At 44.9% G+C, this 18707-nt stretch overlaps 1 protein-coding gene across 1 annotated transcript in view; it reads left to right on the top strand.

Annotated features, from left to right (window-relative positions):
- The window catches only part of NHS (NHS actin remodeling regulator), a 261294-nt gene that overhangs the window by 236188 nt on the left and 6399 nt on the right, over window positions 1-18707 (top strand). The window contains exons 2-5 of the mRNA XM_075720220.1: window positions 963-1115; window positions 3495-3628; window positions 12973-13035; window positions 15246-15438. Of these exons, the coding sequence (XP_075576335.1) occupies window positions 963-1115; window positions 3495-3628; window positions 12973-13035; window positions 15246-15438 (543 nt within the window). The remainder of the gene's footprint in view (window positions 1-962; window positions 1116-3494; window positions 3629-12972; window positions 13036-15245; window positions 15439-18707) is intronic.

Here is an 18707-nt window from a genome sequence, read left to right as displayed (position 1 = left end):
GCAGAAGCCACCTCTGCTCTGCTCGTGGAAGCTCCTCTGGGCTCTTGCTGGTTGAGAGAGATGCCTGTAGAAGAAGGAGCAAGCCCACTGCTGTAGCGTGGGATGTGCCATGTGCTCTGCTGCATTACGTGGGCTGCTGAGCATAGGTGGGACAAGCCTGCTCCGTGCAGCCGGCTGGGGCAGAGCGCTGGCATCCCCCTTGGCCCTCCTCTCCTGCTTTGGCCCTTGGAAAGCTAGCTACCGCATACACTGAGGTTGGGCACATCTGCCCTGAGTCCCGGTGCTCCTGAGAAATTCTCTCAAAACTTTAGTGGTCTTGGTTCATGTAAGTTTCAGAGGCAGAATTCTGGAATTTCTCCATAGAGGAATTGAAGTGTTCCTGTCCCTCAGAAGTCCCTGTCTATTAAGGGAACCTCTTTCGATAGGTGACAGTTAGAGCTGCTCAGCAGGGCAGGCAGTTAATCTCCGTCGTTACGCACTGGAAGGCAACGAGCTAGCAACCTGTGTCAGAAACTAGTCATGCGTAACATGATGTAGTGAAAGAGCATATTGGCAGGAGAATGGGTAAATGGAAGACCCATTTCTCCCTCTGCCTTTGCTCAAAATGTCACTGTGGGAAGGTTGTGTAGCTTCTTTGCATTTTCATTTTGCTGTCTATAAAATTATTATCCCTTTAGTCCATATATTTAACACCGATATAGTATCATTGCACCTACTTGCCTCCAAAGAGCCACTTGCGATCAGGCAAAAGGGCATTGTCTAACTGCTAAGTGATATAACGTGGTATGGAAACACGGAGAAGATAATGGTCACTGTTATTTGGTGGCAGGAGAGGTGCTGTAACATCCCCAGTGTGCATTCTTGGCACTGCTGTTCCAAGCAAGAGCCTTTGCTTTTCAGCTAGATTGACTGATATAAGAGAGGCTAGGAATCTTACCTTGCACTCTGGTTTTATCCTGCAGCTGTCTCCAACCTGGATGCAGAGAGCAAACTGAGTGTCTATTACCGAGCGCCTTGGCATCAGCAAAGAAACATCTTCCTCCCCTCCACCAGACCACCTTGCGTGGAGGAGCTGCACCGCCACGCCAAGCAGCACCTGCGAGCCTTGCGCAGAGGTAGGTGCTCGTGCACGCTCCGGCTCCAGTTCCACACGCGTGAGGCCTCCCCACGGTCCCCTCCAGACAGGGGCAGGGTGCTCAGGCCCAGGCATGGGGCTGTGGGCGCTGGGACTTAGGTACTCAGGCTAAGAAATAAAACTGAAGAAATTCTAGCAGTAGAAAAGGCTTGTGCCCTCTTCGGCTTGTTTATGAACACTAGAGTAGAGCTGAAAAGGACTTTTTACTTTTCATTTCTACATTCTTTGCTTATATGTTTTTCTATTAAAATGGATATGTCTGAATTGTGTGAGCAAATCCATGCACTGACCCCAAAAGGATGGAGGCACTGAGTGTTTCAACAAGGCCATCTTGTCTCCCTCCGCTAAACAGATGTTAAACAATGCCTCAGCTCCAGGAGAGATAAGATTAAACTTCCCAAGGGCTGAAACTGGAGCCCAGTGGTATTACAGAGTCTCCACAGAAACTGAGCTGTCTGCATGGGGGTTCCAAGCACGATACTGGAGGAGACCTGCATCCTTCAAGGGTGGCAGCTGAAAGCTCCCAGACAGCTTGGAAGGGTCGGGCAGGTGTACCCTCCCCAGGCCAAGGAACACCTCCTGACATCGCCTAACAAACTGGAGACCTGTAGCCTCAAAACTGAATCATGCGACACAGGGAGGAAGCGGGAGCAATCAAGGTCATAACCAGGCTCCTGGATCCCTGCCATAAAGGGAATTTCCTAGGTGCAAACGTCTGGATGGTCCTACAACAGCACACTACAGGGAAGGCAAAAGATGGGGAGAGGTCAGTTTTCACTGGGAAACTAACCAAGGGACAATTCTTACCGGGAAGCACGTAAAAGTAGGCAAACAAGCCTGTCTTTCTTCTGTGCCACAAGGAAGAAGAGATCCATGCAGGTCACCTTAAAATGTTCAGCAGCAGCCTCCTGTGTTGGAAGTGTTTTGCACCAACAGCCATCATTGCCTTGCTCATTTATTATTGTTATCAGGTTATAATAATAATTGATTACTGGGAGCTGCAGAGCATCTGTTAGCTGGATAAAATGTTCCAATTAATTACCACATTTGAACCTCTCTACAGATTTTAGCGCAAGAACACACTGAGGGTGCAGTATGTCTTCATAGCACTGCAAAGAGCAATACAGCCAAATTGCAATCACAGTAGTGTTGGAGTAGAGCAGAAGCTGGCTTTTCTGCTCTTAGCAGCTTTGCTTTGCAATTGTCCCAGGACCAGGCTGATCTCTGCCTGCCATCTTGTGGGCAGAAGAAATCCTGACAGCAGCACGGGAAGGCAGCTGTCAGAAAATGCCTCATCATTTTACAGTTACCAATCTCTGTTTTGGCGATTTCTCGTCCTCCACATTTAACGGCAGCTGTGCAGGTTCAGCAGGCAGCTTGGCATGTGCTGCTTTATTTTATTTTCCAAATAACTGTATATATTGGAGTGAAATTATAATCAGAAATTTACCCTAAACATGTTTATTGTGTCTCACCTATTTCTTCTATCAAAGTTTCATTATCTCTTTATCTATTTAACCAGGAGTAATTAAAATTAAATGTTAGATCAGAAAACAGCTATGCTAGCAGCAAACATTTTTTGCTGGACCGTAGCATCATTGGCTTTCAGCAGCACTTCATGCAAACAATAATTATCTGACTCTCACCTACAATTAGAGATGGAAAGTCCGTGAGTGTTCTCCCATTCACTTGGAAGGTTTCAGAGACTTGGGACTGATGCTGGAAGAGGACTGAATATTGTGACTGCATGGTGAAGACGCCTCTGAGCCTGGGGTGGAGACATCTTGACTTTTCCGGGATGATCTCCTCTGTGCCAGGACACAGAGCTGCTCCTGCAACAACCTTCATGATGTCAAGCCAATGCTCAGAGGACCTGGTGCTGCCACACAGCAGGGGAAGAAAATCCTACCTGGGGCTGTGTTTCCTTCTTTCTCCTCAGAGGGGCATATTTTGTATGGGTAGAGTGCAGGCATTACTGCAACATGACGTTTCAAGGCAATAGGAGCTGCAGGTTCCCATTCGGAATCAGGACTCGGGTCCCAAGCACCTAGAAGGTAGCCCCTTTGTCACTTGGGATGAAGGGTATAAATCCCATTTGGGGAGAATTCAGCTTCAGTGCACATGCTGGAGTGTGTTGTATGTGTGTTGCTCTTGCAGGGGCTTGGATGTCCGGTAAGTGCTTCTCCCCTTCAGTTGCAACCAGGGATCATAGGATCATAGGTACCGGTCAGTGGAAAAGAGGAGGACCTTCATCTTTGGCATCCACGTCCTGTTCCTGTCTCTATTGTGCTGTTAAGAGAGATATTGATATGATTTTAACACTCTGAAAGACTCATGTCTTCTTTCTCCTCCAAAACAGAACATCGAAGCCGAGGTGATAACAGAGAGCAAAAAGTCCAAGGCCCCATCACTGTGGTGGCTCCCCCCTTTCCTCCCTTCCCCGCAATCCGCAGTCAAAAGAGGCAAGCGGTAAAGGACCGGCACTTGCTACCAGTAAGTCTTTCACTACGGCTATCACACACAAACATGTTATTAGCATTGTGGGAACGTAAGCATGACAGTGCTTTACAAGTGCCTCACCCCCAAGCCTGTGCAGGTACAACACAGCTGACCTTAAAGACTGCTCAGTAACATAACTCAGGCACTGCTTCCAGCAGCCGGCCCCAGGGTGGACATTTCCATTGAGAAACCTCTTATTTTCACGCATGGCCAGCACACATATGCAGTCCTTCACACACTCCTCCGCAGTCCTTCACATTGTCTGCTCCTGCTTTAGGTAGCACTTCCAGTACCCTCCTGTAATTTCAGTAAGTGCTGTAATTTCAGCCCTTGCATTAGCATTGCCAGGAGCCAAGAACTCAAGGGCTTTGAGTGCTGGCTTGAGGCTCGCGTCAGTGCAGATAGGCTCAGCAGCACTTCTCCAGCTACGAGGAGCTACAGTTTCCACGTATGTATGGGCAATGGTCCTGTTCTGCAGTGTCCACCTGCAGTTTTTTCGGATGCTCCATTTCTCATGCATGTCTTTGCAGCCAGCCAAGCAGGAACTCCAGCTGAAGATCTGGTCCCGTATGTCTGTGCTGACTTGCCCCTGCTGCACTAATTTTAAATCAAATTAGTGTTGATGTCATGGTATTTATCATCATTAAAGAAAATGCACCTAGATCCAGAAATTTAACTCTGATTGTGTCCCTAATTCCCACTGGTTTCAGCAGGACTTTGGTACCTCTGTGGCTCAGGGTGTTTGACCCATGAAAGTGCCATAGTAGCTAAATTCTGCCCTGTGCTAAGAGCCATTGCATTCCTCAAACCATTTGAAACTCCACAGGTGAGACATGGATTTGACTTTCAATTGATGCATATGCTTAAATGCCAGCCCTCAGTGTAGGGATAGAAAAGGATCTGGGGTTGTTGGTAGATAGCCGGCTGAACATGAGCCAGCAGTGTGCCCAGGTGGCCAAGAAGGCCAACAGCATCCTGGCTTGTATCAGGAATGCTGTGGACAGCAGGAGCAGGGAGGTGATTGTCCCCCTGTACTCGGCGCTGGTGAGGCTGCACCTGGAATACTGTGTCCAGTTTTGGGCCCCTCAGTACAAGAAAGACATTGAGGTGCTGGAGCGTGTTCAGAGACGGGCAACAAGGCTGGTGAAGCGTCTGGAGAACAAGTCTTATGAGGAGCGGCTGAGGGAACTGGGGTTGTTTAGCCTGGAGAAGAGGAGGCTGAGGGGAGACCTTATCGCTCTCTACAACTCCCTGAAAGGAGGTTGTAGTGAGGTGGGTGTTGGTCTCTTCTCCCAAGTAGCTAGCGATAGGACGAGAGGAAATGGGCTCAAGCTGCGCCAGGGGAGGTTTAGACTGGAAATTAGGAAAAATTTCTTTACGGAAAGGGTGGTCAGGCATTGGAACAGGCTGCCCAGAGAGGTGGTGGAGTCCCCATCCCTGGAAGTGTTCAAAAAACGGGTAGGTGTGGCACTTGGGGATATGGTTTAGTCTAGTCTACCCTTGATTGGTTTAGGTGGACTTGGTAGTGTAGGTTAATGGTTGGACTGGATGATCTTAAAGGTCTTTTCCAACCTAGACGATTCTATGATTCTATGATTCTATGTGTCCTGCATCTACAGGTACAGAGACATTGGCATCTGCAGAGACACTATACCTGTGAGCACATTATAAGGGTGTAGCTACTGAATCGTCACCTACTTAGCTTAAAAATCCAAGTACATTCATCCTAATCCGTCTTATTAATCATATGGAAATACTGCAATGGTAAAGTCGTCACAGTGTAAAGCATCTGTCCAGGGACCAAAACGTCAGCTAGCCAGTCAATAGGAAGAGTTTTGTTTCTCGTTTGAAAGCATGAAACGCACGATCAGGTTTTGATTAGTTTGACTGTTCTGGCTTTTTGGCTGCTTATCTGGATAATTTCGAGGAAAGCATCACCATCACTGCAGGCTTGGAACTGGTGAAATTTGCAGACCTTATGATTCAACTGAAAGTAGATACCTTGGTGTTAAGGGACAGCATAGAAAAGAGTAGGAAGATGTAAAGAAGAAACAGGGTTCCCTGTTTCTTCTTTATAAGTCATCATCAAAGCTAGAGCTGTTGTAGGGTCATTGAAAGGTAAAAGAGAGGTGACCCCACATTATAGATCAGAACTAGTTACAGATAACAGTTTGGACAGTATATTGAACATAAAGCTCTCAGTATCAGATGGGGAATGAGGCATATCTTTTGAAATTGCACACTCAGTGGCAAAAGGCCTGAATCTTTGCTGTGTTTGGAAAACCACCAGTGCATTTTAGACATTACTTCCATCTGTGGAACACAAAATAATAATAAATAATGAGCAACCCCCTAAGTCCTGTATTAGTTGGCAAAATTAAGTCATGCTGAATGCAGATGTCTTGGCTTTATCAGCAAGTCCACCTTTTTCTTTTCAAGAGGGAAAACACTAAGCTTTCTGCCCACCCATATTGGGCCTTTTTTTGGAAGGTGACCAGGTTCAGTGTTCCCCTGAGGAGGAACAAACAAGAGCTGCTTGGAGGTTGTCGTCCTATCGATTTCAAGGCATCTGGAAACGTTCTGCTTTGGTAATTGCAAATACTCCAAGGCCAGAGTACTTCAAAGTGCCTTGACCCATTTCTTAGAGAACTCCTTGCTCGTGGCAACTGTAAAAATAGAGAACAAGTCAAGATGAAGCTGCATATGAATGCTCTGTCTGGCAGAAGGTTAATCAGAGTTTTACAAGACCCTGCAACAATGAATAACTAATTGATGTTGTGCCAGCCTTCATGACTTAATGATATTACATGAAGAAGTTGAGAACGCTGTTATTGGCTAGCTTGCCCTTTTTGGCTTAAGCTTTTTGACATCTGCAAAGGCGTATCTGCTTCAGGGCTGTCAGTAATGTTTGATATCTGATTCTAGTCAATGGTATCATCTATTCATCAATGAACTAAAGATGTTAAATCCCACAAGAATTTTTATTCGTGGCATAGCAGTCTGTTCTGTATTCCACTTTTCCAATGTATTGGAAAAGTGCTGGTGAAAGCAATACTAAACAACAATGAACGCCCCTTTCTGTGTTTCTTATAAATTCGGAAAGTGATCAACAAGAACCTGGGAAATTTTTAAAAGTTACAGGATCTGACTTTTCCAAGCTGACCATCTAAGTTAAACGCATGCATTAAAGTGCTGAAATAAGTGGCTTGATTTTGAGAAATGTTCACAATACCACTGTGAGGACTGGGAGAACTATCACTATTGAAAGCTACTGAAAAATAGGTCACCTATGTCTAAGACCAGCCGAGGCTTCCACATTTGTACATTTTGGCTGCTGCTTTATTGCTGCCAATTAGGTGGCTATAAACTTTTCCAAAGAGCTTGCATATTGTATAGTAAAGCTAGAGAAAATCAACCACAACAGATGAAGATTCAGTTTTAAGCATGACTATTTTTACAGGCAGGTAGATGCCAAAGTCACACAAATTCCAAGAAAGACCAAATGAATTCAAGTCCAAAGCAACTAATGCCAGTGTAAATGGGTCTGGAGGGACATTTTGGACTGTTCCATCACAAGATCATTTTGTTGTGGAGAAGAAGTAGAGAACTAGAAATTACAGAGGATCTTTTGTGTCCAAGGCAAGACAAGTTTGGAGTTAGCTTTATAGTCTACTCTTGTTACAGGAACTGTCCTGATTTATCTGATGAAAGGTCCACTTAGCCCACAGGCCAGAAGGGGATCTTTTAGGAAAGAGTATAAGAACAGGACATGGTTTATGCTGTTTATTGTCCCATGATTTATCCTTCCAGTTTCATAGAGAAATTGGTTACAGAGCTCCTGAGCCAGTGATCAAATACAGAATAACAGCCACCAACGAACCCATCTGCATTGATTTTGAGACTTGTTTAATCCATTTTTTAGCAAATTTACACCTTGGCCTCAACAGCATCCTGTGACAATGACTTTAACAATCTGTATGAAAATGTATCTTTTGTTTCAAACCTGATGCCTCATAATTTCATCACATCCCTTCTAGTTCTTAGACTGTGAGAAACAGTGAGCACTGCTTTCCCACTCCCTTTCTCCATGCCCCTCCTGGTTTTGCAGACGTGATTTTACTTTCCTATCCATCCCAGTCATTCATTTTTAAAGCCGAAAAACTTCAGCGTACTTAGTCTTTCTCTACACAGAAGAACTATACAACCAAACACATTTATAAGTATCATTCATTCAGGCATTTTTGCCAAACCCCCAAAATAATCTGAGGAGAGTACGAGGAAGGTATGGACTTGGGAAAATGAGGGAAATATTTCTCACACATGTTCCCATGACAACCCTGCCTGTAGCACTGCTGAGGCCAGTCACTGAGTGTGAAGATGCTGTGTCATTCCAACTGCATTTCAGACCATTCTTTCATTTTCTCTGCATTTTTTCTTTCTCTGGTTTCACCAAGTCCAGCCAGCCAGGCTCCAAAATCTCAGTGTTCAAGCCCAGAATGTCATGAGACCACACTTTCTCAAACCCCTCATGGCACAGCTGTTATTATAAAACAAGGGAGATGGAGCAAGGAACCCATAATATTTGGAAATTCACACTCAAAATTGCACAAAGTTCAGTGTCAGTTTTGTTCATAATTATAATGTGAAGAGAAAATAATGCATCAGGTAATCCTGATTCCATCTCCCTGCCATTTCAAAAATATTCCCTATGGTATGCCTTCTCACGCTTTGTACAGCCAAGGGAAACACAACTGAATGTACTAACTTTCACACAGTTTCGTGCTGAAGATATACAAAGCCTCAGTAAAAATAACTGAGTTAAGGGCCGGGCACAAGTTGGGCTATGCACCTTCCATGTGCAAATCCTGCTTGTAGCTGTTAGAAATAAAACCTATGTGGCATTATTTTTCAGAATGAATGTGTATAGCATTATTTGTGCAATAAGTGTGATACCTACTACCCTCTATCGTGGGATGATTATTTTGTACCTTCTTCTGCTGGAATGCCATGTGTGGTATGACTTCTGTCAGAAAACACATTTTTGTATTTAGCTTGTCAAAACATTGGAGCAGTACATTAATTGTTAAAGGATTGTCAGTACTTTAACAGATCACATTTGTGATGCTGCAAAAGAGAAGAAAACACCCACAAGCATATAAAACAAAAACTTGAGGAGAGCGAAATATATGAAAATATAAATGTTGGGAGCAGGCAGGTGAGCAGGGCTGTGTTTTGCAGGAGAAAGAGCATGGTCAGAAGTATTCCCATTGTTTTCTCTTCAGCATGAGTTGACGGCGTAAGAAAGCTGCTGTATAGGTACGAATGTTAATTTCTAATCGAGTAGTCAGCTGTGCTCTGAAAACACTGGAAAGCTGCTAACGTTTTATTAGTACTACTTCTCCTTTTACCAGATCTTTAATTTTTCCAACATGTAAATCAATACCATTTTCTTGAACTCCTGTGAGTTAATGAAGAAGCAGGCTCTTGGTTTTACAGCAGAGAAAGGGAGAGACAAAGGTTTTACCCAGGGCCACAGAAGGAGTCAGGACTCAACTCACGTGAATGTGGGATTAAACACTAGTTCACACTTATTCTACATGTTACCTTTCCAGTATGTGAATGTTTGCTTTCAAACATGAAGTCAGGATGTGCTTATTATACATATTATTTCTGTGCTCAAGTAGGGTGAAAGTATCCCACATATGTTCTGTTCACTGTTGGAAATGGACCATATATGAAGCTTGCGGACGCTGAAGCTACATGCTAATGCTCTGCTTGGGTGAATATCACACGCTTTATTCATAAGGTCATCCTGGGAAGGAAATTTCCACCACTCAGTGCTATAGAAGCCTGAAGTCAAAAATAATATTGATCACTTATGCTTTTTATTAGCTGCAACTTTTAGGCAGCAGGAGTCAAAAATCCTCTGGAGAATACCGCTGTGCTGCTAGCCACCTCCTGCCCTCACCAAGGCTGTGTTGGCACTGCCAGGGCTGTGTCGGCACTGCCAGCACTGGCCCTGTGCTACTGGGGGTTGTGACGCAGCCACCGAGATGTCCTGCGAGGTAACACCTTGCCTACGTGGTCAAACACAGCTGAGGGGGAAGCAATCAACTCAGCCATACCTAAATTTGACAAACATGCTGAGGATAAATGCTTTTGATGAGGCTTTAGCATTCTCAAGACATCTTTAATTACCTGAAGAAAAATTAGTTCCTTATTCTTGGGTTTATGTTTTTCCCCTCACCATTGCGCTGTGTTCAATACGCCCTGTGCACTAGCTTTGAAATCCTGGTATCCTGTAATGCTATCACTATGGGTAAGGCAGGCTAGGTACATGATTTAACGCAAATGATGCTTCTTGCACTAGTCTTCCTTTATATCTTGAAGATCCTGAACAGCAGTGGCATCTCAAAGCTTTGGGGGATGGAAAACAGAAGAGGGGCTGAAGTGGCATTTTTGTCCTGTTACTGGCCCATTCATTTCCCCCTCTGGATCCCAGCTAAAATGGGGCAGGCCCATAAATTGCCAGGCTGGCAATTTTGTCAACTGCTAAATTGCTTCTTTGTCACTGCACCTATGGGTGTTTTCATTTGCTAAAAGGGTGAATTGTGTGTTCTGACTTAGGTACCTGCAAGTAACACCAAGCTCTTCCTAAAATCATTGGGGAGAATGTTCAGGGGTGCTTCACCTTGCCCCGAGTTAGGTGCTGAAGGAAGGTGAGCTGAATTGCTCTGCAGCAATGCCACTTTCTGATTCTCTATAGGGGAAGCCTTTGTTGACTAGTTCAGACTTGGACATCTGACTTTGTTGTTGTAGTGCACAGAACCAAAGACTTTCACATCAAAGAGACGTGGAGCACTGAGAAATCAGATCACGTGCGTATGCAACCAAGATTTTTAGTGCAAAGCAGTTTCACGAGCACAATGGCACCTCTGCAAGTGAAGTTGATGGGTTCCTCACATTTGTCCGTGACTGCAGAAAAAATCCCTATTCAAGCAATTACGCACCAGTTTAGTTTCAAAGCAATGTTAGCCCATTAAAGAAAAATGCCTATTTAAAGTATTCTGGCTTGTATTTAACAGATTGATTATCACCAATGCTGTTTGCCAAGCACACCCACGCAAAAGAAATTCACTCTGAAAACTGCCTAACTGCAGATTTGCCCATCAGACCAGAACAGCCTTGGGTATATAATAATAATAATTTCTTGCTTAATTACATGTTTACTCAGGACCTTTAGAGAAATTCCGGTCTTCTGAGTGAATGAGAACATTTCAAGAGCGGCAGCTCTCTCTGTCCCCCAGCATGGAGGTGTCGAAATGCTGAGGCTGCTGCTATATCCCAATGCCCCTTGGCTGCCCAGCGGCGAGCACCATGCGGGAACAGGCAGTAGGTGACCTTGGGACCCCTTGGCAAGGTAGTGGTGGCACGGGCTTTGTCAGAAGCACCACTGTGACAGCATGAGCTGTAATTCGGCCAGTCACCTCCATTTTTGCCCTACCTCTTCATGGTAGGAGCCTACCTAGGAAGTTTGTCCCACCATGCTTAATCAGAGACCTGAGAGTTCGGCACATCAATGACGGCATAACCGGAGGGGTGTTTTCTCGGAGGAGGAGGGCAGACCAACACGCAGGGGAGGTAGGAAAGCCCTGCACCGATAGGACAGACAGATGCATAGCCAGACCTTGCTTGAGGCCGAAGTTGAGGTCCTGCTCTTTCTCCTGGGGAGGTTTGCCCCCGGGGGGCTCATGTGCATAGCTGTGCTTGGAGCTCAGGCCAGGAGGTCCCTCCTGTCCCCTTCTCCTTGTGCACTAAGACCATCACAGGCCTTTGAAGGACATTGCAAAGAGTTTCATAACCTGAACTCTTGTCACCTCAGCAGTGTTTGTCTCTTCCTGTCTCAGCCCTCCTGAGAGATCCTCCAACACCTTCCACGGGGAAGCTGAATTTCAGTTCAAACCTTGATCCCCTTAAATGAAGTCAATCTGCTCAGAGCAGGTGACTGGTAACGCAGCAAGAGGACCAAGGGTGAAATCACCCTTGTGTAGACTTAACTGGTTGATGTATTCAGTATCTCCGCACCCTCCATGGCACGAACAGAGGTATTTGTCCTGCAAATGTCCTGCCTTTTCCCAGCTTGGGAGAACTGGGTTTGCACTGACCTGGGTAGGAACTAACCTGCTGGAAATGTTAACTGGGAACAGTCCGCTTTTGATTTCCCCCCCTCTGCTCTCCTGTAAGGCTGATGGGCAGCTAGCTCATTTGGAGGCTTCCCTTGGTTTTAGAACTGCACAGGGGACCAGGGTAAAGCAGGAGGTGTTATGCATCTAGGAAGAGAGTAGGACAAGATGGAGAATTAGGCTTTCTGAGACTCACCACAACTTTTTTTTGAGAGGAGACCATATAATGCAGTCTTTCAAACTGAGCTTTGTGGTTCATCCCTCACGGTGGTGTTGATAATGATTGGGAGGAAAAATGTTCATAGGGAGATAACAACCCCCACCGAGAAACACTTGCTAGAGCTACTTCCAGTGTGATCAACAGAATTGTTTTCTTCATCTCCTTTTTTGTTTTATTTGCTATTTCAAAAGAAGTCATCATTCACTCCTTGGTTTTGAAAACAGGACATTGCAACAAACAAACCAGAGTTTCTGCCAGAAGAGGATTTCAGAGGTGCAGGGATTCAGCAAGACCCAGGACGTTGTGGGCATTGCTGTTTGCCCTTTCAAGCATTATAAAAAGTGACAAAAAGCCAGTTGGCTGTTGTCACCCTGACACAATGATTGCAACCTTAGAGATGTAATGATAACATCAGAAAACCTTAGCAATCAATGTATCTGATAAATCACCCTCAGGACCAGCATTATTTATATCCATTGCTTAAATATCTCATGCAAAAAAAATCCCTTATATTATGAAATAGGTAATTTATAATGTAATTGGATAAGTACCTTGCACTGCTTCAGCTCCAGGCAGTACACAGTTTGAGTTACCAAATCAATACAAAGCATTCTTGGGACAATTTAAACATGTCCGTACAAGGAGGTTGAACCGATTTCACTGCAGTTTTGTCTAATCTGAGTAAGCAAAATCAGCACAGACTTCACAGGGGTCCAAACCACTCTGCGGGCACAGTTGCTTGAGCTGCATTTTGTAGAGAAGTAGTCTGTTCTGGGGAACAAACCCACCAGTAGGAAATACGGTGGAAATCTCAGCTTGTTTTGCCTCTGATGCTAGTTTATCCAGACAAAAATTATGTGCTTTTACCAGAAGCGTTTTGTGTATGCTTTTAATTTTAATTTTTTTTTTTTCTTTTTTACATTTCACATTTATAGTTTAACAGCACCCGTTCGCCCTCCCCAGTTGAGTGTTGCCACATGACCCCCTGGAGTAGAAAGGTACTGGAAAAACAAGCAATCCTCAACTAACAGCCCTATCTCAACTCTTCTCCCTTCCAGATCCTAACCCTTCCTCTTGCTTGCTTTTCACTTGCTAACTTACTGCGCTAAAAGAAGCCTTTTCTGTTTTTCTCTTGTCAGTAAGACACAATAATGACTTTTTCTTTCCCCCCTCTTTCATTCTTCACCTTGGACGGGTTTCAGGAGCTCGTGGTGACAAGGCCACCTCCTCCTATCACCTCCTTTAAAAGGCCTGAACCGGGACAGACTCGATAGCGTTAGCGATTGCATTTCATTCTCTTGCAATGTTTTTGCCAAACCACCCCTTTTCTTCTTTTTTTCCTAAACGGTAAGAAACTGTTTGGGCAATGCCAGCACGACAGTGAGTATTTATTCTCTGGCCATTTGGTGATGCCACTGTTTGGAGAGGAGGAGCTCTGGCAGCCAGGGTCTCTTTGCCCTCTTTGTCCAGCGCTTCATTGTCACCCAGGGGAGGAATCGGCAACAAATGCAGCCTCCGTGTGTGTGTGTGTGTGCGTGTCCGTGTGTCTGCGGGCGTGTGTGCAAGGGGTTTTTTTTTTTTTTTGCATGCATGCATCAAACTTTGGGGGGGGGGGGGGGAGTTACCTAGGAAACAAAGTCTTTTGTGCTTGAAGTTTATATGAGCTATTCACGTCTGCTGGGGATCGGCACAAAAGCTGCAGGCAGAAAGAAGGCTGCGATGTTTGACTGAGATCCTACGTGGGAAAAGGGGTTTTTCTGCGGGCGGGAGGAGGAGGAAGCGTGCGTTGTCTCGGGTCTGGGGGTGCTGCGGGAGGTGACGCTGGTGAGGTAAGTAAGTGCCCTCCAACAGTTTAAATAGTAGCTGTCGAGTTAAGATCTTAAATGCTTTTGGGGCCGGGGCATAAATGCTGTTTGGCAAGCTTGAGACGGTTAATTCCCCCGGGATTTGTGAGGAGCCTGGGCGGAGGAATGGCAGAAGTACAATGGCAGCCCGGGCGTGATCCTGCGGTGTTCAACACCCGCCTGCTCAACGCCCTGCCAAGGAGCTGGAGAGTGATATTTTATCTTCACCGTGTTTGCTACCGAAACTAAAACTGGCAAATGAAGTGTAAACAGCAGGCATGAGGGGGAAGGCTGGTAGTTAAGCAGCTGGGAATTCAGGACCGAAGAGAAAGCCGGCCTGAAAGGGATTGTGCTTCATTTTTAAAAACTGAGAGGCAGACGGACGTCCTGGGCTGGTTGAAGAGTTGTCACAGCTTACAGAAGAATGTATTAATGGAAAAAGGGAGGGAAATTAGGCAGAAAAAGGTAAGTGTTTCTCCTCTCCATCCCTTCCAAAGAAAACAGAAACTTTTTTTTGCAAACAAAGAGACCCCCACCCAAACCCAAGTTGGTAGCCAGCACCACACAAAAATGCACTTAATTTATTTCGCTTTTACTAGATGAAATGATAGCGGCTTTGCCAGGCAGGGTGTTGTTGGAGGATTTGTTATTTCTTCCAAAAGAAAACAAATCATCTGCGTTTCTTGCACGCAGTTTACTTTTCTGTCCATTTCTTTATCTTCGGTATCTAGCGCTTCTCATAGCATGCTGTAAAAACGTGCATGGTTTCTAAATAACCCTTTGAATTTCTTCTGGTGGTGGCTACTCTTCTAGCACCTGCTGCTTCCCACTGCATAGCTGCTGGGTTGCTGTAACTTCGGTCTGCTCACGTTCTGAGTTTGTGAAAATGAAATGCAAATGGTTTCCTGAAGTACAGAGGGGTCTTCTTTAAAACTTTGGGCCTTCTGATGCTTGTCATCAAATGAATGGTTATACGGGGCCAGTCCTCGCTAGTAATCAGCGGACTCGGGTGTTCAAAAGGTTGCGGATGCAAATGAGGGCCCACGTGTCTAACGCTGATGGTAATTGAGGGCACGCTTGCAACGGCTACCCACGAATGCAGGACATGCCCCTTCTGACGGAGGAGACGTCCTGTAAATGTCACTGTAAATACGCTGAATTGTTTCCAGTATGTTGAGGTATTTTTCTCCTATTAGCAGGCTGTTACTTTTCCACTGGAGAATAGCTTGTGCTGTGTGACTTCACTAGAGCGGTTCCTCCTTGCATCCCTGTAATTGATTTCTGATCTGTGTGTCTGCTTTGTTTCAAAATTAGCCTTGTGTGCCTGAGTGGGAGACACTGATTTTGAATGTATTCATTTGCAGTCCCATCCACCAGAGGACGAAGATACAGATGTCATGTTAGGGCAGAGGCCGAAAAATCCAATACATAATATCCCTTCTACACTGGATAAACAAACCAATTGGAGTAAAGCACTACCTCTCCCAACTCCAGAGGAGAAAATGAAACAAGATGCCCAAGTGATTTCTTCTTGCATTATCCCCATCAATGTCACTGGTACAAATCTCTTCTATTTCTTTTTGTATTTATTGCATGGTTCAAGGGAGGTCAAGTACTTATTTTGTTTAATTTGTTTGAAGTCACGGGATTGTGCAGTCTGGGGGCAAAGACCCTAGCTTGAGGATTTAGTTTCTGGAAGACAGTGGGCTAAATTAATCCCTCATGCGTGGCCGCTGGAGTCACTGAAGCTGCATCTAGGATTAATTTGGCCCGTATTTTCAGTCCTGTTATACAGTGTAACGTAACACTGGTTCCCTGTATAAACAATGTACTCTTGTTGTGTATATAACCTACAGTCTGTCTTTACAAAGACCTCAAATAACTTGTTGAATGTAGCTGACTGAAATAATGCAGAAAGCCACCGAAATTAATCATATGATTATCATGTATAGCAGGAGAAGAGAAACTAGAGAATGTAGGCTACTATTTGCAGTGCTTTAAACATGCAAGGCATGACTGTGTAGCATGCAAACCATCGCTCTGAGATGTCTTTACATGCAGCTATGCTGAAGGTATAGTAATGGCATTTTCTTTTACTTATATAACATTTGGATACATTTGACTAAATTTATTTAAAGGAGAGTCTGTTTATAGAAGCAGCAGGTATATCACTTATTAAATGTGATAGATGACTTATTTCCAGAGTCAAAAATCAGGCTGTTTTTCTCTTTCTCTTTTTCTCTTTCTCTCCATCCAGAGGGCTATGGTAAACACAAAGTTGATCTGAGTTTTCCTCAATACTGTTTCGCACCAAGTTTTGATTAATGTAAGAGCATAAAGTGGGCTGACTTCCACGGTTATAGACTTGAATATAAACGATCAGGAAAAAAGCAGGGAGCTTTCAGTTAGCCTTCATTCCCCAGAGAAAATATTTGTATTTAATTCTATTTTCCCAGTAACTGGGCGGGTCGGGGGGAGGTCACAGCCCCTCACATCCCATTGCTTTTTCCCGTGTCTATCAGCGGTGCCCAACCTTCCTGCAAGACAGGCTGCGGGGTTCACCGTGGTGCCGGCGGGGGCTGTATGCCCACAGTCCAGCTTCAGCCCCCAGCCGAGGGGCTCTGGGCTTTTGGGCTTGCTGCACGTCTGTCCTACAGCATCACGGTGACAAGTCCCCGTCTGCTCCACCATCTGCTGCATGAATCCTGCTGGTGATGGCATCGCGGTCCCGGTTGCCCTCCACCCCGGCAGCGGAGGTGACGCCGCTCGGCGCCGCCGGCTCTGCCCACCCGGGGAGGTGGCAGCCAGGAGCGGGTGTCCCCGCCACCGGGACGGTGCTTCTGGCCAGCCGGGGCCCCACGGCAGGAAAGGCGGCTGGCCGGCAGAGCCGCCTGCATGGACCCTGCCAGGCTGGAGGCTGGGAGCCGGCCGGGCGAGGTCGTAGGTTGGGCACTGCCGACAGAAATCCCCGTGGAAAATAGCAAATAGCGTGGCACGTTTCCACGAGGTAAAGCTGGTGTTAAAATGATGCTCTTTCTAGATTCGGTACAGGACCCTAACTGGTGTAGGCTTTCTAACACGGCTAGTGTCACCTAATGCAGTTCAGAGGAGAGTTAGGTCTGCGACCAATGTTAACCTTTCCAGTAATAGCCATTTTTGCCTAGACTCCACCTGCCATACATTGGAACCAAATTTCCACTGATCAGTTTTACAGATCAAGAATGGTATGTAATCTTCTGGATGTTTATGTGTATCATTCTCATTAGCACTAATGGGAATAATTTGTATGCGTCACGGGGAGGACATACCCTCTTCCACTTTCCTCTCGGAGATGACCCCCGTGCATCTGGCACACAGAGCATGCTCGGCTAACTCACAGTTGCTGGAAAACCAGCAATGATGCTGATTGATTTTTCGTTTCAAAGAGTTTGCTTTCAGTTCTCTGTTTTTGTTTTTTAAGCTTCTCCCAACCCTGAGAAATGTTCACTTTTTTGAAAATGACTGTTGTTGGAGTTTACGGCACTTTTGTTCCATATTAAAGAAAGTTCTTCCTCTGCTTATTCCAGGGGCATTGGTGGTTACAGGACATCTGTCTGAAGCCTCTATTTCACTGTAGTAGATTTCAAGAAGAACTTTTACAAGAAAGTTACTTTTTAATGTTTTACATTGTTATGTAGTGTAATATGTACGTGTATGTCTGTGTATAATTATGTTTTCTATAATTATACGCTATTAAAATAGAGCTTCTTATCAGGATTTTTTTTTCCTTTTGTTTGGTTTAGTTTGTTCATTTTTCTTAAGATTACAAACCACTGTACCAGCGATCCTTATGTTAGAGTTTTTATGGACCTGGCACATTTTTTCTGACCTGTCCCATGTCAATTTTAGAGAGCATTAATATATAGTTATGCAAAAAAGCCCTCACAGATGGGCACTGACCCTCTGGTGATGCCTCCTTTTAACTTTATTTTGACAACACAGTGTAGAAAACAAAGTGAAAGACACTTCCCTGTGCTAAAGCCATGGAACCATAAAGAAAATGAGGAATTCTCGCCTATTCTGTATGACAGTGGTCATAAATAAATGTGCCCGTGAACTTGGGCTCCTAAATCCAAACTGAGGATCTTGATTGAATGCATGACCCGATTCCCAGAGTGGACTCCCACGCATCCCGCCGTGGGAGCACTTGTGAAAATCAGGCCGGTTACTGATGTACGCAAGTAAATAGCAGCTGCCCGTTTATGTCACCCTTGGCTATGTGTCATCGTCACGAAGAATGCTTTCTAAACTTGCACAGGGACTTGGCCCCATTTTAGCTGTCTCCTTCTTTTTTGAAATGTTAGCCCCCTTGGCATATTGGTCTCCTAAGAAGCGCCCAACTACTGCAGTATGGCGTTATAACCTTAAATTGTTTTCTTATGCTTAGTTGCTTAAAATAAGTCAGGCTACAGCTGAACAGATTACTCTTTGCAGACAAGTTACTGTCATTGTCCCTATGACAGATGGATAAATAGCTATATGAAAGATGCCCTGTCACCAAGAGCTCTCAACTCTATTTTCCTTCCTGATTTTCTTTTTTTTTTCTTTTCTTTTTTTTTAATGCCTTCTGTTATTTTTGGCAGACCAGGCTGCTGAGGGGGAGCTGGAATTAGATGTAAAACTGTGATATACTGTGATATAATTTACATAAGAGCTACATAAGGGCTCCCTTATGTTTATTCACAGGCTTAATCCAAGCTCACATACCTGTGTATGTGTTCCACTGTGTTCCAGCCATGAAAATTTGTTTACTATTTCTAAAGGCTAATGAGACCTATTTATGGGTT

Source organism: Pelecanus crispus, chromosome 1 (assembly GCF_030463565.1).
Source record: "Pelecanus crispus isolate bPelCri1 chromosome 1, bPelCri1.pri, whole genome shotgun sequence".
NCBI classification, from domain to species: Eukaryota; Metazoa; Chordata; class Aves; order Pelecaniformes; family Pelecanidae; genus Pelecanus; species Pelecanus crispus.
The sequence above is the reverse complement of the archived record's forward strand: the minus strand, read 5'-3'. Positions and strand labels throughout refer to the sequence as shown.